Here is a 21,680-nt window from a genome sequence, read left to right as displayed (position 1 = left end):
GCATTGAACTGTCCAAACTTGAGCAAGCTGCACGATGTTTAGATATGCTGATGCTTGTTAGTGCATGAGTTACAACAGAGTTGTTGCAAGTCAAAGTAACTTGCTGATCGAGATGGAAGAAAATACTGTAATGAAATAAAGATTGTTCCTTGATATTTTTTTCTTAGAGGTTCTTTATATAGCAAAATAGATATTTATGAATAAATGTTTCATGGAACAGGTACTCATCTTTATGTTAAGGCTGTGTATGAAATACTATTCCTTATACAATATACCATACTATACTAAATGAAGTGTGTGTGTGTGCATGCACACCTGTGCTTATTAAACATCACATCTTAACCATCAGACTGCAAGAGGTTAATTCAGTTTAAAATGGAAATGAACAACGGATGAGTAAGCTCAAATTACTTTATATTCTAAATTAAGGACAATAGTAGCATTTTAATTTGAACCTGTTAGTATTTCAGGAAAGGAAAGCAAAACATGCCGTTTAGGTTTCCTGCAACTATCTATAAATTAGTGAATATTCCTGAGTTCAACAGATTTGTGTACAGGGATTTGGTTTCAACAAAGCGGTGGGAGAGGCATGCATGTATTAGCTGCCATTTCTTACACAATTGTGAGCAGCCCTGAGATCTCTGTAATAAGGCAGCCTATAAAGGTAAGTGTAGGGAAGGTGCAATCTCTGGGTTGTAGTCAACCAAGTCATGCTCAGAGTAGACCTGAAATAAGTAAACCTAGGTTAGTCATGTCTATTACCTTCAATTGATCTACTCAGACTAGCATTGAATACCACCCTATATGTATAAGTACACCTTGTGTGGAATAGTGGTTTGACTTTGACCAGAAAGCCCTGGGTTCAAATCCTTAGGAATAAACTCGCTGGGGGACCTTGTAGCAATCACTCTCTCTGCTTCACCTACAAAGGCTTGTTGTGAAGATTTGTACGCCACCCTGAGCTCCTTGGAGGAAGAGTGCTATAAAAATTCAGTAAAGTTGCTGCAATCCTATACCCTCTTACCTGGGAGTAAGGCCTATCAAACACAATGGGACTTCTGAACAGATCTAGGATTATGTTATCCAGGTATAACTATGGCTGTGTACCACAATTTAGAATAAACAAAATACAGCTTTGTGTGCTTGAAAAATAGAATTAAGTTCCTTGTATAGATAAGGCTTTATGCCCGTTGTTTACTCTAAACAGGAAAGTATAAATTTGTGCAAAGCTGCTTAAACTACTTTAGAATCCTGATTGGAATTTAACAATTTGTCTACAAGGGTAACAGACACTATGGATAATATAATGGTGGTGGTGGTGGTCTGTTGTTTTTTTAAAAAAGCCAGTAATTTTTAGTACTAATCTACCACGTGCATGAGAATATAGAAAACATGTAGTAAGAATCAGTGAGATCTAACCATGAAAAGAAATAAGTCCAATCCAGGAACTAATTTAATGGTATTAGAATAATGTGCATCACTATATGCACTAACAGGCAAAAAAACCCTTGCAGTTTAAGAACGTACCTATAGCCAACAGATATTTCTATCAAACTTTAAAAAGCAGGGAAATTGGGCAGCTATAGTGAATGCACCAGGGGAGAAAGAAACCTGACCTTCTCTCTGATATATTGTACCGCCCTACACATTTGTCAAAATGCAAACACAATGTGGGATGGTCTTTCACAGTCCAATCCACTTCCTGTGTAGCTTGGAAGAATTTGGTAACGTGCCTCTGAGCATATGGTGAATGGTGGCAACGCGAACTATTGCCAAACATGGAGAATTACATTTTTGTATGTTTGTTAGTGTTTTTCTTACATTGCTTCTTTCCTGTGTTATTACTGTTTCTACAGAGAATCTAACCTAGAAAATAATATTTCTTTAATTCATTCTAGAAATCTGTGTCAAATTTATTTTTATTAATTTCAAAGCCTTTTTATTGGTCAATGTCATATGATGGTGAAGACAGCCTTTTGTGTTTCAAATGTTCTATTCCACTGCAGTAACAGTTAAATCTGAAACTGCAGTTTGATGTAAGCAATGAATCTAGCTGTTGGAAACAAACTTGGCCTGCCCAAGATGCATGTTTTCAGCCTGCTATGCTTAAACCTCTCCACTTAAGGAAAGGGGGACATGGTCAACTAAAAACAGAGCACACCTAGAAATTTGCTAGGATATATTTTACCTCCCACTGTTTTATCTTGTGCAAACTGAGACACTCCTCATGTCCACTGGAGACTATTCTGAAGAATAGTCAGTGCTATTATTCCACAATTGTTTTTGGATTTTTTTTAGTGTTGCAAAGTGTTGCTGTACTTCACATATTCACAGAAACAGAAGCAAAAGAAAATGATTTACTATAGGAAACTTCACTGCAAAGTAAATCAAACATATTTAAACTATCTGACCTATATCAACTGTCTTAATATTGTTGCTTCCTCCTTGCTAAAACAAGATCAGCACAACAGATGCCTTGTTTCTGTTATTTGGGCTGATTGCAGGTGTTGCCACCACTCACCATATGCTCAGAGGCACATGTTGCCAAATTCTTCCAAGCTACACAGGAAGTGGATTGGACTATGAAAGACTAACCCAAATTGTGTTTGCTTTTTTACAAATTTGTAGGGCACTACACTATCTCAGAGACATGGTCAGATTTTCTGCTCCCCTGGTGCATTCACTATAGCTGTCCAGTTTCGCTCCTTTTTAAAGTTTAATAGAAATATCTGTTGGCTATAGGCATGTTCTGGGAGATCAGGGTTCGAATCCCCACACAGCCATGAAGCTCAGTGGGTGACCTTGGGCCAGTCATTGCCTCTCAGCCTCATGAAAACCCTATTCATAGGGTCGCCATAAGTCGGAATCGACTTGAAGGCAGTACATTTTATTCATAGGTATGTTCTTAAACCACAGGGTTTTTTTGCCTATTAGTTAATTTCTCTGCTTTTTAATCCGGGATGCAAGAAATGGGATCCTGTGCAAGTTTGCTGAGAATGGATTATTTGCATGCTTATTGAGTTCAATGGGATTTACTCCCCTGCAATCCTGTTTAGGATAGGTGAAACTGACCATGGGGGGATGGGGAGGGGAGGAGGAAGGGCAGAAGGGGGAGGTGAGGTTTGATCATTTGCATGTTTAATGAGTTCAGTGGGATTTACTCCCATGCAGTCATGCTTAAGATAGGTGGAACTGACCAAGGGGAAGGGATGAGAGGAAAGCAGGGAGGGAGAAGGGATTGGTAGGGGAGGGAGAGGGAAGGGCAAAAGGGAGGGGATAGGAAGGAGGAGGGCAGGTGTGATCATTTGCATGCTTTTTGAGTCCAATGGGATTTACTCCCGTACAATCATGCTTAGCATAGGTGAAACTGATTTGGGGGAGGAGGGGGAAAGGGAGGAAGCAGGAAGAGATTGGATGGGTGGGCACTGGGCAGGGGGAAAGCCCCTTTCCTTTCCAAAAGGAAAACATTGTGAATAGTCTCATTGTTTTTCAAGGGTTTGCCCATCTTTTTATTCTACAGCATGTAGAATAGTCTTCCACCCAAATTTAAACCAGAACTGTCCCTGGCCACATCCACATCAGACCTTTATTTCACTTTAGACAGTCATGGCTTCCCCCAAAGAATTCTGGGAAGTATAGTTTGTAAAGGTGCTGAGAGTTGCCAGGAGAGGCCCTATTCCCCTCATGGAGCTACAATCCCCAGAACAGGGGCTGACTGTTAAACCCCTCTGGCCACTGGAGCTCTGTCAGGGGAATAGGAGTCTCCTAGCAACTCTCAGCACCTTTCACAAACTACACTTCCCAGGATTCTTTGGGGGAAGCCATGACTGTCTATAGTGAAATAAAGGTCTGGTGTGGGTATAGCCACCTGATTAGCCAAGCCAAACAGCTGAGAGTCTGGCTTTTAGAACACTGACAATTCGTTCTTACTGAGCATGCCCAGGCTTATCATTGACTCCAATGCTAAATTTCTTAAAAAAATGCCTGGCTGATTTTTAATTAACTTTTAAACTGCAGAAGAGGAAAGTCAGAGTATGGGACAATATCAGTAATAGGATTACAGGTACTCTGTGAACATGGCTGATTTTTTAATTAATTTCACAAATTATGAGACCACTGATAGAAAAAAGTGCAACAGGGGTCTGGATTTTTCCCCTCGTTTTACACTTTGAACTCTTGATTTTCTCTGACTATTGTGTGTATTGCCATGAAAGAGCAATCCTGAGTTCAGGACTATCAGTTTTGTAAGGTTTTGTTTTGAAATGTGCTTATGGGAAGCAGCAGAATGGCAGGGGGGTATTTTCAATTTAACATTGCGGAATGAGAAAAATCCATGCTAGCTATAGTATAAAGCCACTCTTGTGACTATATAATGAGTAGTTTATAAGTTGGTCTCATGCTGTGGTCTGGTATAAGCAGAACACTTTAGTTTGAGGTAACCATGGAAGGTATTGCATTAACAAACTTCCAGTGATAGCACGGTGCAGCTTCCTGAGCTAAGTCTAGACCTCAGAAAACATATGTAAGGAAAACAAACAAACTCTGCTTTCCACCTAATAAATGGAGGTGGAAAACTGCCTTACCCATGGTTTAGTTGGTCCAGATGGTGAAATTTGTTTATATAGGGCTTACAGGACACAATCTTACTTCCCACCAACTCACCTCACAAACAAGTTTTAATGTGAATCTGCCTAAAGAAGCTATCATTCAACAGAACACAGCTGTCTTCAGAGTTGATTGTGCCTCTTCCTACTTAACAATTCAACTGAAATAATGTGATGTCTATTCTATAGCTGTTAAACTGACCTCTCAGAATGATCTAGAGAGTGGGGAGTGGAAGAATTGAGGTAGCAAAGTTTGCAAAGGCACCAGATTATTATGAAGCACGTTCCCACATTTGTTTACAGAGCAATCAACAGAATTGTGATAAACCAGGACCCAAACAAAGACTAATTTAGTATTTACAACAATTGTGTCTAAATTAATTGCAACCTCCTATAAAGTATTTTGTCAATGTAGAAAGCATACTAAAACTGTTCGCTTACTATACTAGGGCAATGAAAAGGCAAAATCATAAATATGCCAAATATCTTTATTTTTAAATAAATATTTTGTTGTAAGGGTTCTTCGAGGAAACATTTCAACAGGGTAAGCTCTTAAGACAACAGAGATGTTAAATATAGGTTATTTAATAAAGGAAAAAGTTACTGACTATATTACCTTCAAAATAGTGCAAGTACCTGAGCAATCCCATGATAAAATTTGATATGCACACTAATAATAAATTACTAGGCTCCAGTTTAAAACTCCTATTGCTTCAAAACATAAAGTAGTCTATTCTGCTTCATCTTTGTTGTTCATCAGTAGTCTACAAGTGATAAAAAAGTATTTTATATACCATAGAAGACACAAAATAGAAGGTCAAACTGTCCCTCTGTGGAACCTGCTTACTACAGTGCCAATGTAGCTGTATACATTCAGTGCCACAAAGCATTTTACTGCGCATTTTTAGGTTAGTAGCACTGACACAGAAGTTTAAGAAGAGTACAGTGTTTTCCTTTGAAGCCACACTCAATTGGACCTGGATGTGAGTGTCTGAACAAGGACACTGGTGACTGGTGGAAGCAAAAGTAGGTTTCCGCTGCACTGCAGTTAGATATGTATAGAGGTCATTTTACATAGTAGAGAAGAAATGAAGGCTGTAGGCACTAGGAAAGTATTTCAGCACAAGCCCCACTGAAAAAGAAAGACACACAATTCCCATTCAGTCAATGGGGTTTTCATACAAGATGTTCTCCATCAATTGCACTACATATCCAAAAACATTTCTGAACAGTTGCAACTTAGAAGAGTCTCCTGTATTACAAGAAAAAGCAATATAACCAAAAATATGTACAAACTGATGGCTATATTCAGCCTCATGAATACATTTTGATGTAGTTGCATACACTCTAATTATTTGATCAATATATTCTTATATAGGACCCACATTTTAGGGAATGCACAAGCCTGAGTCCTGTGCTCCTAATTCTTTCTCTCTGTATAATTGTAGGAGCAAAATGGTGAGTGAACAGGCCCATTAATGTAAAATCATGCACATGTACTCAGTAGGATAAAATATATACAAGACAGAAGGGCAGACTTTTAATGTGCAAGTACTGTAAAAAAAATGTACAGCATATTGACCAGTCCAGATAAAAGATTGACTTTATTTACCTCATGCAAGTCAGCACAGCTTATATGCTCATCCTGAAACAGGCAGTTCCAAAATGAAGTTGTTTAAAGTTCAAAGTCTCTCTTAAGGCTCTCCAGATCATCAAAAGAAAATTTTTGGTTTTGTTCTTTGGAAAGAGAATCAAACAGTTGTTGAACCTGTTCCACTTCATTCCTATTAAGAAGTGTCAGCACCATCTGAAAAGGGGGGGAAATTGTGTAGTTAGCACAAATGGTATTTCTCTAAATGCCTAGTAAAATGATAGTATTAAGCATTTAATAAATGTGTACATTTTCAGAAAGAATTGACACTGAATGCCATAGTTGCTCACCTTAAATCTTTCTGCTTTACTCAGGTGGACAAGATGGTGGTACACCAGTCCAGGATTCTGGCAAAATACATCAGACTGGAGGGCTTGGATAAAGATTAGAAAAATGTCTCCTTCTAGTTTATTGCTTAGAAGAACTGGTAAATCTTTTGGCTCAATCATTGTTAAGAGCTCTGCGCAAGCAGTGACGTCCTTACTGGCATTCACAACATTTATAATCTGACCAAATTCATAGGCATTTGATGGCTTAGAAATGATTAGCTTTTCTGAGCTATTCAATGGCACAGTTGTTTCAGGCTCTCCTTTAGTGCTGTGGCGATTTACTGTAGAATTATCTGAAGCACAGGCCTCTCCATCTTCCTCTTCCTCACACTCATTCACCTTCACAAAGAAATACCCACAAGTCCAGTTGGGTTTGATATAGGTACACAACATGTAACATTTCATAATTATAAGTACAATCCTATGAAATTCTTACCAACACCTGCATATCTTGGGAAACGATTTTCACTGCATAATTTTTGGCACTTCATTCTATCCTACAGCCCAATATACCATCTACCTAATCTAATCTTAAATTCAATGTCTGATCCTGTTTGCTAGCAGCAGATGATATAGGTGAGGTGGATTGTGTGGTTCTTTGGTACCATCCCTCTCGCTGGGGTGTGACTGCATGGGAAAATGCATCTGATTGGCTCCACCCATTTGGTCATGTTCATCCTTTGCACACGCCTGCACTGCAGGACCCTTGTATGTTGAAGTAACTTCCACTCAACTAGCTACACATGTGAAAGGGTGGGTGTGTCTAGATATATTTATTTTATTTAATATCAATTATATCCTGCTCTTCCTAAGCAGATCAGAGCAGTGTATGCTAAAAGCAGTAAACAATAACATAACTAGCAAGCAACCAAACTCACAGCACCCAAAATACCAGATTTTTAACATACAGTCCACTTGCAAAATGAAAGAGGTTGGGCAGGGAGAGAGACTAACAGTTTCAATATGTGAAACGTGAATGAAAGCCGATTTGCAGCATTGTGTAAATCCAGCTTTTGTTCAGAACAAAGTTTGTGTTTGAAAAGTGGCTGAGCAAGGGAAAAGTGAAGTGGGAGCGGGAAGGGTTATATTTAGCAGCCTGCTTCCACGCATATTACAGTTGGAGGAGACACAGTAACAATGTAACACAACAGCAGTTCAACAGTCTGACAGAATCCATTCAAAATACGCCCTCCCTCATGCTCATCTGATACAATGGAAGCCTGAGAGCGAGAGGAGGAGGAACGCTGGGCTAAAACTAGAGCAGGGCTCGCCAACATTTGGGGGCCGGTAGGCACCACACCCACACCACAAGCCACAAGCCACTCTACTGGCTATAACAGAATGCTTCTTTCAACCCTAATTTCAGAAGGGGGAGGGGACCCTTTGGTTGCCAGGGAGAACCTCTGCAGGAACAAGTGTGCCCACAAGTGCCATATTGGTGACCCGTGCTCTAGTGCATTTCTCCCCAGCTCCCATCCTGCCCACTAGCTGATCTAGGCTTTTGCTCTCAACTTCAGTTATTGTGACCCAACAGCAAGTACACAGCTTTCTGCTCCATTGCTGCTTCTTTGGATTGAGGCTGTCTGTTTTCAGACTTGTATTCCACCAATAATTCCCATGGATGAATAAACTACAAGCTGAATGTATGGAGTTAATGTTTAACCAATTCATAAAAAGAAAATGCATTAACAGCTGCCATAGGAATTTCTCAAGTTACGCCATAGCTTTCTTTGTGTTGAGATGATTTGTACACTGCCTTTCTCAGCCATGAGACAACTTGAGAAATCCCTATGGTTGAGAAGGGCAATGTGCAAATCAGAGCTCTGTTTACTTTATTTGTTCAGTATTGGATTTGTAAAGTGCCACCATTTCAAAATTTGAAATCAGAATCGCATTAACACTTTAAATGGCCTATTCAGTGTTTCTAGATCTACATCAGCCAGTATGGAAGGGGTGACCTGCTACTCTGTTTCTTACTGAGATGGACTTTTTAAAGAATATACTTTTTATTTTACTCGCCTGCAAATATACTACAACCTGAGTACACAGAGTTGTTCATACAATAAACTTATGTAATATGCCCTTGGCTATCTTTATTGAGCTTTTCTGAATTTCCCAGTCATTCTTGTCAAATGAGTTTCAAGATATCACATCTTTTGAAACGGGCTTTGGGGGTATTGGCAGCCAAGATGACATTCTTCTATGTTGACACAAACCAGAAAGGGGAACAGTATTTCTATAAAGTTGTTCAGTTTTGACAATTCCCCTCATTTATTTTTATTTATTTATTAAATTTATTAGTCACCCATCTGGCTGGTTGTCCAGGCTCTGGGCAACGTACAAAATAAAAACATACAAATACATTAAAAATCTCAACAAAAATAATAAAACCTAGCCCACCCGAAAAGCCTGCCTGAAGAGCCAGGTTTTCAAGGCCCGGTGGAAGCTCATCATAGAGGGGGCATGGCAGAGATCATTTGGGAGGGAATTCCACAAAGTGGGGGCCACAATTGAAAAAGCCCTCTCCCTAGTCCTCACCAGTCTAGCTGTTTTAACTGGTGGGATAGAGAGAAGGCCTTTTGAGGCTGATCTTCTTGTGCGGCATCGCTGCTGATGCTGGAGGCGCTCCTTCAGATAGACTGGGCCAAAACCGTATAGGGTTTTAAAGGTCAGAACCAACACCTTGAATTGGGCCCGGAAAACAACCGGTAACCAGTGCAACTCCTTTAGCACTGGAGTGATGTGATCTCGCCGGCGGCTGCCTTTAATCAGGCACGCCGCCGCATTCGGCACCAGTTGCAGCTTCCGGACCGTTTTGAAGGGTAACCCCACGTAGAGCGCATTACAGTAGTCTAGGTGAGAGGAGACCAGGGCATGTACCACTAATGGGAGCAGATGATTGGGAAGGTAGGGGCGCAGCCTCCGTGTCAGATGGAGTTGATATAGCACTGCCAGGCTCACAGCCGAGACCTGAGCCTCCATGGACAGCTGGGAGTCAAGAATGACCCCGAGGCTGCGGACCTGGTCTTTCAGGGGCAGTTGTACCCCATTGAGCACCAGATCAACATCCCCCAACCCTCCCTTGTCTCCCACGAACAGTACCTCGGTTTTGTCAGGGTTCAGTTTCAGCTTATTCCTTCCCATCCAGCCACTCACTGAGTCCAGGCACTTGGATAGGGTTTCTACAGCCAACCTCGGTGAAGATTTGAATGAGAGATAGAGCTGCGTGTCATCTGCATACTGGTGACACTGCAGCCCAAATCCTCTGATGATAGCCCCCAGCAGCTTTATATAGATGTTGAACAGCATCGGGGAGAGGATGGAACCCTGTGGCACCCCACAAGTGAGAGGCCAAGGATCCGAAACCTTATCCCCCAATGCCACTCTCTGGTACCTACCAGACAGGAAGGAACAGAACCACTGCAATACAGTGCCCCCTATGCCTAACCTCTTCAGGCGGTCCAGAAGGATACCGTGGTCAACGCTATCAAAAGCCGCTGAGAGATCCAGGAGGACGAGGAAGGTGCATTCGCCCCTATCCAACGCCCTCCTCATATCATCCACCAGGGTGACCAAGTCCATTTCAGTCCCATGTCCAGGCCTGAAGCCCGATTGAAATGGATCCAGATAATCTGCTTCCTCCAAATGCACCTGCAACTGCTTCGCCACCATCTGTCTACTGTGGTGAGTAAACTTCTTTGACCACGTTTCTTGCCAGATTCTACTATGCCAGCTCTGTGTGTGTGTGTATACACACACACTCAGTTTTCTAGTGTCTAGAAATTTTCATGTGCATCATGTCCATATGCAAGATAATCTTACATGTCCATCAAAGATAGACAACAGCACCAAAGACAACTTCAGTGTTAAGGTTTGCTGTAAAGTTTGGCATCTCTGCAAAAGCTTTTCTCCAGAATAGCTTTACGTTCTCACTGCAAATGTATAAGGAACTCTTGTATTTTGCATCTCCTCCAACCCAGTGGCTAACACTCAGAGTTTATATGCCACCTGAGAACCAATTTAAGCATGGATTCTTTAATTCAGGGGTGGGGAACCTTACACTTGGATGCCGAATATGGCCCTCCAAGCCTCTACATATGACCTTCAGAATACTCTCCAGGGTAGACACATCACCAGTCTGCTCTATGTCCACCTCAAGTGCTTTTGTCCAGTTGGAACATGTCCTTCCACTAAGATAATGCCTCTTGTTTGCCTGCATGAAGGATGGAGATATGTGTATCTGAAAAAATCTTTGGCTTTTGCATGGCTGGAATGAGGCCTCCTGTACAAAGGTAGTTTACCACTACCATATATCCCATGGAAAGTTGCCCATGTTGGAATCTGGCCATTGGGTGGAAATAAATCATCTACATATGCTTTAATTCTTGCCAATGGGGTATTCAGAGGTTGTCTATTCCAAATGGCATTCTAGTCCAGTTCAGCTCCGAAGAGCCACCTCCCAACCCTTTCTTAATCCCTTGCAGTCCCTATAAATTTCTGAGATTAATAAAATACAGAGGAAAGACGCCACTTCCCTCATTTTTAAATTCAGGTAAATACATAATTTCCCAAACTGTTAATGGATTCACTGTCACTCCTGAGTTTACAGTTTCTTAATATACCCAGCAGTAGCTCCAAAAATGCAACTGTCAGTAATTGGATTTCCTTTGTCTGTTCATGTTTTTCAGTCTGTCTAGTCTCCCAGTGTTTCTATTGTTTATACTTATCCTGGTCTAAGAAACATGAATAATATAGAAAGGGAAGCAACAGGAGTAAGAGGGCCTTTTAAACATAAATATCGCATATGGATCTTAAGCTTAAAAAAATACTTTGGTTGTAGTTGAGAAGCTAGATTAGCTTACTATCCATTTGGATGGTATCCTTTTGGACCGCCTGGAGGGGTTAGGCATAGGGGGCACTGTACTGCAGTGGTTCCGTTCCTTCCTCTCTGATAGGCACCAAAGAGTAGCATTGGGGGATGAGGTTTCGGACACTTGGCCTCTCACTTGTGGGGTGCCGCAGGGCTCCATCCTCTCCCCGATGCTATTCAACATCTATATAAAGCCACGGGGGGCTATCATCAGAAGATTTGGGCTGCAGTGTCACCAATATGCAGATGACACGCAGCTCTATCTCTCATTTAATTCTTCACCAAGGTTGGCTGTAGAAACCCTATCCAAGTGCCTGGACTCAGTGAGTGGCTGGATGGGAAGGAATAAGCTGAAACTGAACGCTGACAAAACCGAGGTACTGTTCGTGGGAGACAAGGGAAGGTTAGGGGATCTCGACCTGGTGCTTAATGGGGTACAATTGCCCCTGAAAGACCAGGTCCGCAGCCTCGGGGTCATTCTTGACTCCCAACTTTCCATGGAAGCTCAGGTCTCGGCTGAGAGCCGGGCAGCATTGTATCAACTTCATCTGATGTGGAGGCTGCGCCCCTACCTCCCCAATCATCTGCTCCCGTCGGTGGTACATGCCTTGGTCTCTTCTTGCTTAGACTACTGTAATGCGCTCTATGTGGGGCTACCCTTGAAAACAGTCCGGAAATTGCATCTGGTACAGAATGCGGCGGCGCGCCTTATCAAAGGCAGCCGCTGGCGGGATCACATGACTCCAGTGTTAAAAGAACTACACTGGGTACCAGTGGCTTGCCGGGCCCGATTCAAGGTGTTGGTTTTGACCTTTAAATCCCTATACGGTCTCAGCCCAGTCTATCAGAACGAGCGCCTCCAGCATCATCAGTTATGCTGCCTAACAAGATCAGCCTCAGAAAGCCTTCTCTCTATCCCATCAGTGAAAACAGCCAGATTGGTGAGGACTAGAGAGGGCTTTTTCAATTGTGCCCCCCCCCTGTGGAACTCCCTCCCTAATGATCTCTGCCTTGCCCCCTCTATAATGAGTTTCTGCCGGGCCGTGAAGACCTGGCTCTTCAGGCAGGCCTTTGGGGAGGATTAGATTTTATCATTATTATTATTGGTGTAGATTTTAATGTTTACTGGATTGCTATGTTATTAGATGTGTAGATAGATTTTATTATTATTATTGGCTCAGATTCTAATGTTTATTGCACTGATATGCTAATTTGTATGTCGCCCAGAGCAGCTGGAGAACCAGCCAGATGGGCGACTAAGAAACTTACTAAAGAACAAAGTACTACAGACCTGTAATGGGATTCTCTATGTGACTACTAAACAGTAAACAGTAAGTGAGCTGAAATTATTATTTTTAACATAATTATATGATAATCAGCTGATGATTGACCACATTGTTTATAACCTCAACTTTTATAATGTTAGCGTAACGTGAAGTCCAGAAGACCCAAAGCGTTATCTACAAAGGTGTAGACAGTGAGGTGCCATATCTCTTCCACTCTTTTCTCAGAAAAGAGGCCCTACAACTACCAGATCTTCAACTCCCTTGCACAACTTGCAAGTTAAGTTAGCTACCAAAAAGTGCTTAGTTAGACATTTGATAGGGAGGTCTGAATCTCAGACTTTTAGGCCCTTTACAAATTTTGTTTCATTTTTTTAACGGAATACCTCTTGGATTTCAATTTTTTTCCTTTGCTTTTGTTTTCCATTGTCTGTACATTCCTTTTTTAGTTTAAGCAACAGTGTTGTTTCCTGCAGCTCCTTCTTTGCTTCATCAATACTTGAATCTATTAGAAGAACTTTATTCAGATCATCAGTACTGGCTTTGTAGTTCTGAAATTTGTTAAAAAAGTCAATTATAGGCCTTAAAAATTGAATAGCTTGAAATAACACAAAATTGACAATGAAACTTAGCAAAACCTTGGTAGTAAGAACTGGTGTTAAGACTAGGTAAAGTGATGCTGTGACTACCACATACTTACAGAGAATTAAAAGAATGGCAGGAACAATAATTGCTTGAGTGCTATGTGTCCCTCCCATGCCTTGTTGATTTTTTGCATAAACAAATGCTTAACCTTTATATAATTTCTCTTTTTATTCTGTTGTGTTGCAAGTGCTGGACTAGTGGCTGAATCAAGCAAGGCTCTAGACATCTACCGGTATGGTGAGGGAATGAATTGCTATCCTGGCTTCTAGCTGCTATAAGTGAGTGAGGAAAAAGATGTCTACCTCTGTCCTTGTCCAGGCCCCCTGAAATCTACAGAAACATGGTGCTGCCCAGGCCACTAGAATAATTACGAAGGAGGGCTCATTTGACATAGTCACGAAGGGTTCTGGACAATGGTTCCCAAGAAATGTAACTGGATAAAGATGGAACTACAATAAAGGTTAAGACAGTTGTTTAAAAAAAAGACTCAAGAGGATGTGGGAGGGACACACAGCAGCCAACCAATTTTTAATCCATTCTTCTATGACTCACAGTAAGAATGTGGTAATAACAGTATCACTTTACCTTTGTGTAAAGTGGGAGAGGCATTCTCATACAGACTCCACTGAATTTTTTTAGATGGGGATGTCTTATGGCCGAATGGAATTTCTGCACCACGTACGTATATGCAAGGATTTGGGGCAGATGCCTTGTTTTTTGGCAGGGGGTATCAAATAGATAGCTTTTGACTCCTGCCAACTGTATAAATACAAAAAAAAACCCTACAAAATTACTGTTGAGGTTATTATTTCATAAAGACATTCTTTGCAATGATAAATTTAGATCCTCTAATTCATACATTTTTGCCATGCAATATTGTCATGCTATGAAATAATTCAAAAAAGTTGACATGCAATTCAACGTTAGTCATATTTAAACATAAACCAGAATAAAGACATTGTTTCCTTCTTTTGACTCCACTGCAAAGTCTAGCCCTTCCAAGGCTATTGCAGTTTAGTAATACATACTTCTTTGTGTAACATGTGAACATGCCCTAATATTCTTCCATTGCCCTATTCTACTGCAAAGTACTATCTGCATGCTACATTCCTTGGTTCCAGTCCAATTACTCTTGGCATATTAGGTAGTGCTTTTTATTACAGTAATTAGGGGACTGGGTGGCTTTGAAAATAATTACATTTTATTGAATGAAGGTAGGTTTTACCTGAGCTAAAACAGAATAAGAAATACTGGTGCTAGAAATAGCAGAGCTTGGAAGGAATGAGAAAAACAAACTGCTTGTAATTTATTTTTTTTTTGAGGAACAAGTGGGTAATTTCTTTACATTTTGATTGTAATAGAACAAGGAGTAATTTTATTATTTTTGAGGTGTAATTGTAATGTTTCCAGCATTACTTTTGGGCATCACTGGGGAGAAGGAGCAGGGGAAGTCTTCTGCTCCTCTGATTTGTAGATGAAAATCATGTGCCTCAAACTGAGCTTCTACACAGCATCACTCTTCCCTCGTGCCCTGTGGGTATTTAGGAGGCGACGAGGCAGCAGGTGGAGAGAAAAAAATGTTAAAATATACAGTGGTGGTGAAGAATAGAGTGACGGGAGAAAGGTGCCGGAGGGCAAGGATATGGATGAAGGAGGCAGCAGCGGAATGGAGATGAAGAACTGTGGAGGTCAGAGATGACGATGTGTGTGTGTTAATACTGTGTTTGCATTTGTTGTGCAAAGCAGGCTCTGCCGCTCTCCTGGCTATTTTGCTACATTTGCAGTGTTTTACCTTTTTTGCACCCCAGGGGAAAATGTTTGCTTGGACGTGTGTGCCTTAGTTGGTGGCAGGGCAGGGTCTGGGAGGTGGCTGAGTGAGAGAGACAACACTTGCTGCCTGAGAGAGAGAATGTGTGGGGAGTTTTTGCATTTCGATTGGCGTGCAAAGCTCTGAGCGGTGGCCTCAGCCTCCCTCCTCACCTCTCTTACCAGCAGAGAGACCACTACTGCTATCTTATGAATTAAAACATCTATTCTACTACCCTACACGCAAGTGTGTGTTTATTTTAAATATTGTTTTAGGCTACTTAGGTGTGCAGCAGCCAAGGGCAGCACCTTGTAGGCACTCTAGATGTTTAAAAAAGTAATTGTAATTGTAGTGATTGCTTTTCAGTAATGGCAAAGTAATCAATTACTTTCAGAACAATTGTAATTGTAATGGTAATTTATTCCTTTTTGGGGCCACGTAACAATAATTGTAATTTATTCCTTTTTAAAAATAAACTTTCCAAGCTCTGAGAAACAGCCATTAAAAAATGGAAGAAAGGTACATTGCAGAGGCTGTATATAAATAATGGGCATTTATATGCATAAAAAGTAGTGAGAATGAGAAGAACGTGGATGTGGTAATCTAGCTCTGCCCTACATAAAATCCCAGAGAAACATTTTCAAAGAAAATGCTGAAGAAGCAGGCATTCTTGGGTGACACGGATGGAACCGTTTTACTCACCAGAAAGGTGTTTCTCAGTGGGCGCCAGGACACCGCCAAGTGGGGGTATTGTGTTCCTTGCTAGTGCTTGAGGCAGGAAAGAGTTAACACTCCAAAGTGACCATTAATGCGGCCCCTCCCACGGAGTGCTAGTTCGCCGTCTGGCCAAGCTTAAAAAATAAACTGAGACATATCTAAAAACACTTTGAAAACATTAACTGGAATTATGAAAACATACATTTGACACTTAAGTTGTAAAAATAACTATACAGTCTCTACTCAGAGCGACTGCCAACTGCACTGAATGATACATGGAATAAGAGTGATCATTGACTCTTCAGTGTCCACCCATTTTATTATCATGTTTCCTGTCGTTTGTATCCCAGGGTGGGCCTTGGCGGTGTCCTGGCACCCACTGAGAAACACCTTTCTGGTGAGTAAAACGGTTCCTTCTCCAGTGGGCACCAGGACGCCCCCAAGTGGGATGTTCCAGAGCTGACGTATTGATTGGGTGGGTACAGAAATGTTCAATGATCACTCAGGACCTGCTGAATAACTCGCCTCCCAAAGGCCGCTTCAGCTGAAGCATAAATATCTATTTTATAATGTTTAGTAAAAGTGTTAGGGTTTGCCCAAGTGGCCGCCCTACAGATTTCTTGAAGAGATGCATTTGTTGAATAAGCTGCAGTGGCAGCTGCTGCTCTAGTGGAATGAGCCATGATACCGTGGTATGTTGAGAGAACTGTATGCTAAGGCAATGCAGCCCTTAATCCATCTCGCCAAAGTAGAGGAGGACACCTTTTTACCGAGAGTAGTTGGGTGGTAAGAAACAAACAAAGAATCAGTTTGCCTTATGGGCCTAGTCCTAGTGATATATACTTTAAGTGCTCTCCTCACATCCAAGGAATGCCAAGCATGCTCCAGAGGATGCTTTGGCGAAGGACAAAATGTTGGCAATACTATTTCCTGCTGACAGTGAAAGGCGGAATTAACTTTTGGAACAAAAGTAGAATCTGTTCTCAAAATGACTCGGTCAGTATGGAAGATACATAGATGTTTTGCCACCGAGAGAGCTCCAAGTTCAGATACTCGTCTAGCTGATGTTATTGCTATGAGAAACAATACTTTGAAGGAAAGTATTCGCAACGTAGACGTTTTCAATGGTTCAAATAGCGGTTTTTGAAGAGCTGCCAAGACCTTGTGAAGATTCCATGTTGGAAAACGATGATGAACAGGTGGTGACAATAGTGAAGAAATTGTTTCATATAGGGATGAGCTCCCAGAGATGCAGAAGAAGACTTAGAGAGGACTGTTGACAACGCAGATGCTTGTCGTCTCAAAGTATTGGGTCGCAACCCATTCTTCAAACCAGCATTTAAAAAGGATAACACCTCTGTAATTCCCGACTGCCTAGGTGTAACATGATTCGTAGTACACCATTTCAAAAAGGCCACCCAGGTATACTGGTAGCTTCTTATTGTGGACTGTCTTCTAGATGCCAATATTGTGGTTACCACTTCCGTTGGTAATCCAGCCCTCAGCAGTTTGCCCCGCTCAATTTCCATGCTGTTAAGCTCAACCATTGGAGATCGGGGTGACGAAACGGTCCTTGTAGTAGCAAATCTGGTCGAAGAGGCAGACGCCATGGGGGCTCGACAGATAGGGTGACTAGCTCTGAGAACCATGGCCTCCTTGGCCAATCTGGTGCTAGTAGAACAACATTGGCCCTCTCCATCCTTACCTTTTTCATTACCCGAGAGAGCAATGGAAAAGGAGGGAAAAGATACAGTGTTGCCTTTGGCCAAGGAGAAGTTAGGGCATCTACACCCTCTGCTCTGAGAGATGGGTAGCGAGTGTAATACCTCTTCAGTTGATGATTGACATCTGAAGCGAAAAGGTCCACATCCATCCTTCCGAACCTGCTGCGTATCTGTTTGAACACATCTTTGTGCAACTGCCACTCTCCCGGCAACATCTCCTGTCTGCTTAACCAGTCCGCTTGGACATCCTCTACTCCCTTTATATATTCCGCTGTCAATGACTGTAGCGTGTGCTCTGCCCAGGAAATTAGTAGAGATGCCTCCTGATGCAGAACCAGTGACTTCGTCCCTCCTTGACGATTTATGAACGCTTTCACACAGTTGTTGTCTGTTCTCAGCAGCACATGTTTGAGATGGAATAAAGGCACAAAATGTTGCAGCGCCAACCGTGCCGCCCGAAGTTCCAGTAAGTTGATGCTTTGTTTTGATTCGTGAGGGGACCAAGATCCCTGCAGGATGTGACCTCTGCAGTGAGCTCCCCACCCCTGGAGACTCGCATCTGATGTGACAGTCTCCCGTGGTGGGTCCTTTAAGGAAAGTCCTCTGCGTAGATTGTAATCCTTTGTCCACCAATGAAGAGCGGTTCTCAAGCGTAACGCCAGAGGAACCTGGAGATGCATGGAATGTGCTATCTGCCACTGGTATGGTAACAGTGTCCATTGTGGAGGACGAACATGAAATCTGGCCCATGGCATAACCTGGATAGAGGAAACAAGCATGCCTAAAACCCGTGCTAAGACCATTAAGTCCTCTGCAGGCTTCGCTAACAATGGTTGAACAGCCAACTTTATCTTTTGAACTCTGTCTTCCGAAAGAGAAATTGTCTCCAGCTCCGTATCTATCATTGCTCCCAAATGCTGTAAACGTTTTTGAGGGAACAAATGACTCTTGGGTATGTTGACTAAGAATCCGTGATCGTGGAGAACTGCTAGTATGGTGTGAACGTCCTGATAAGCTGAGTGTGCTGTGCGTGAACGAATCAGAATGTCATCCAAATACGGGTAAAGATTCAACCCACATTGACGGAGATGGGCGACAAGGGTCACCATAATTTTTGTGAAGACCCGCGGCGCTGACGCTAAGCCAAAGGGTATCGCCCTGTACTGATAGTGGTGATTGTTGTAAACGAAGCGGAGGAACTTGCGGTGCTGCGGATGGATTGGCACATGTAAATATGCTTCGGTTAGATCTATGGAAGCTAGGAAATCTCGAGGCTGAATAGCTTCTTTTATAGAGACCAATGTTTCTATGCGAATTTCCAGTATCTGACAAATCCGTTTAGAAATTTTAGATCAAGCACCGCTCTCCAATTGTTTCCTTGTTTGGGCACAAGAAAGAGAACAGAATAAACCCCTTGAAATTTCTGTTGGTGCTGAACCGGTTCTATGGCTGCTATTTGCAACAGATGTTGTATTGCCTGTTGTAGTAGCCGGCGCTTCTCGGGATGTGCCAAAACAGGTGACGGGAGAAATCTGTTTGGAGGCGTAGCCTGAAACTCTATCTGATATCCATACTGTAGAGCATTCTTTACCCAGCGATCTGAGACTGTCATCTGCCAAATGTGTGCAAATTTCATCAGGCGGCCTCCCACTGGTATCTGCAATAAGTCAGAATTGTCTTTGTTGCCTTCCACCTCTGTGGGTAGCTGAGAATGTATTGCGCGCTGCTGATTGTTGTCGGCTGCGCAACTGGAATCGTGGACGAGTCCAAACTTGTCTGTTAACACGGAAATCTCGCCCCCGTCCTCCAACCCTAGATGGATGAAAGGACTGGTATGGCTGAAAACGGCGAAAAGGACGCCTGTCATCTTGTCTTTTACTTGTTACTGGCATTACCTTCTTCTTGTCTTTTGTTTCAACCAGGACTTCACTGAGTACATTTTCACCGAATAATTGCTTGCCTGCATATGGTGCTGTCGCCAACACCATGCGAGAAGAAACGTCCGTCTCCCAATGACGAAGCCACAAAATACGCCTAGCTACGACCTCAGCAGCCATGGCTCTAGCTGCGAATTGAGTAGCATCCATTGTTGCATCTGCAATGAAAGCCTGTGTCCTTGATACCTTCAAAATTGTTTTCCTAAGTCTGTCTTGGTCTTGATCTGGATTTTCCAAAACTTCATCTAACCACAATAATGCAGCCCTTGAAAACACAGATGCTGCTATAGATGCATGTACCGACAAGGCTGATGCTTCATGGACCTTTTTAAGTGCCATATCTAACTTGCGTTCTGTAAGATCAGTCAGATGAGCATCCCCTTCTCTTAAAAGGAAGTTTCGAGAAACTAATGCAGAAATTGGAGAATCAATGTCTGGAGTTTTCAGCTGCGCCATAAACTCTGGGTCCAATAAGTATAGTTTCTTAGCATACGTCAGTGACTTGGTAGACTGAACTGGCAAGTCCCATTCAGATTTCACTATTTGTCTGAGCAGCAATGGTACCTTAATGACTTTATCGGTAGACTTTGTTTCCGGAAGAACAGATGCTCCTCTGGAGGTAGAAAGTGCCTGTTCTGTAACAACATCATTCAAATCTAAAGCCTGCATAGCAAAGGCATATAGTAAGTGCTATGAAACAACCTATTGGAGTGGGGCTCTTCTGGTTGTGAAGTATCACTCCATTCATCCGATCCGTCTTCGAAATCAAGCACTGAATCATCGTGCATAAACTGATGCCCAGCAAACTTTGATCTGTCTGGTCTGTCAGCTAATAAGCCCTGTGCTCTACCCCTGGCCACAGCATGTGGATCTGGGGATGCATGTGCAAGTTCAGCGTGGAGCTCATGATGGTGAACTGCAGGGAAACCTGCCTGATGCATCTGATCACTGCACTGTCGTATAGTGTGTTGCCAGTGACTTTGTCCTGGTTCATGACTGTGCTGTTGTGCCTGTACAGGAACCACTTGAAAAGACTGGCGAAAAGCAGCTAGTTCTGCTGATATATACCCATGAGAGCCTCTCTAATATAATTCAATTCTGCAGCTCCTAAATGAAAAGACTTCACCGGTTGAAGTTCCTGATCTGAACACGAGGGGGCATGAAAGGCCATCTGCGTGGAGTTGCATTGAGGCTGGATACTATTAGTGCTGTCACGCAAAACTCCGTGCTGCTGTTTATGACTGTGCCCATTAGTCGCAATAGCAGTTACAGGCTCTAAAGCCCCAGTGCTCTGAGGAATCTCAGGGTTATGACTATTGAAACCTGTAAATTCCTCATCATTTTCCTCAGAATCTGAGCCAAAAAGGACTGAAGGGACTGGAATCTCCTCCTGCTGTGAGGGAAATTCAGTATTCATTGTACTCAACTGCTGCGAGTGTTGTCCTAGAGACAGCGCCCTTGTGCCGTGTAAGGAAGCATTTTCCTTATACTTTGTGCCTCTCTCAGGAGCAACCCTTCCTGATTGCTCTGCTGTATGGGGAACTGTATGTTTTGTTTTAGTCAAACGCTTACGTCCTGAGTGCTCTGCTACTGCAGTGCTGACAGGGTTTTCTGCACCTTTTATTGCTTCTATACTTTTACGTCCTGATTGCAGTGCTACCGCACCAGCTACAGGGAAGGCAGTATCGTTAAATGCTGTTAAATTATTCCACCCTGATTGCTCTGATACCTCAGTGCTTGCAGGGGAAAGAGGTGCATGGTAATTAACGGCCGTTCTCTGTGCTACCGCAAGAGTAATTGGGCCGCGCGGTGCCTGTGAGGCTGTTTGAGTAAAATGGCGACCGCCTTCGCGAGCGCTGCAGCGACTCGTCTTTTTAACTGCTGGGTCATGCGAGCGAGCTGTAGGTGCTACCGCACCAAGCGCTGCAACCGGTCGTTTGGAAAGCCTTGAAGAGACAGTTTTTTGCTCCTTAGGCATTTCGCTGTCAGCAGGAAAGACCAATTTATAAGGAGAAGAAAGCTACTGTGCAAAAAATAAAAATAAACGAGGGAAAACCACCCCGGAATTCATTAACGTAGGGAAATATCAATAGCAGTTATGACTGAGGAAAAA

General features: G+C 42.4%; 1 protein-coding gene across 8 annotated transcripts in view; it reads right to left on the bottom strand.

Moving 5' to 3' along the window:
• Positions 1 to 5,078: 5,078 nt before the first annotated feature.
• Positions 5,079 to 21,680, bottom strand: part of SPAG1 (sperm associated antigen 1) — a 72,565-nt gene continuing 55,963 nt past the window's right edge. For 7 of the 8 annotated variants that reach the window (XM_061604277.1, XM_061604298.1, XM_061604306.1 and 4 more), the window contains exons 17-19: positions 13,124 to 13,288; positions 6,546 to 6,923; positions 5,079 to 6,411 (exon numbers count right to left, since the gene is read on the bottom strand). In XM_061604277.1, the coding sequence (XP_061460261.1) occupies positions 6,280 to 6,411; positions 6,546 to 6,923; positions 13,124 to 13,288 (675 nt within the window). In that variant the 3' untranslated portion in view covers positions 5,079 to 6,279. The remainder of the gene's footprint in view (positions 6,412 to 6,545; positions 6,924 to 13,123; positions 13,289 to 21,680) is intronic. The other variant, XR_009759769.1, reaches the window with a different exon arrangement.

This window comes from Rhineura floridana, chromosome 1 (genome assembly GCF_030035675.1).
Source record: "Rhineura floridana isolate rRhiFlo1 chromosome 1, rRhiFlo1.hap2, whole genome shotgun sequence".
Lineage (NCBI taxonomy): Eukaryota > Metazoa > Chordata > Lepidosauria > Squamata > Rhineuridae > Rhineura > Rhineura floridana.
This window is presented reverse-complemented; position numbering and strand designations above follow the sequence as displayed.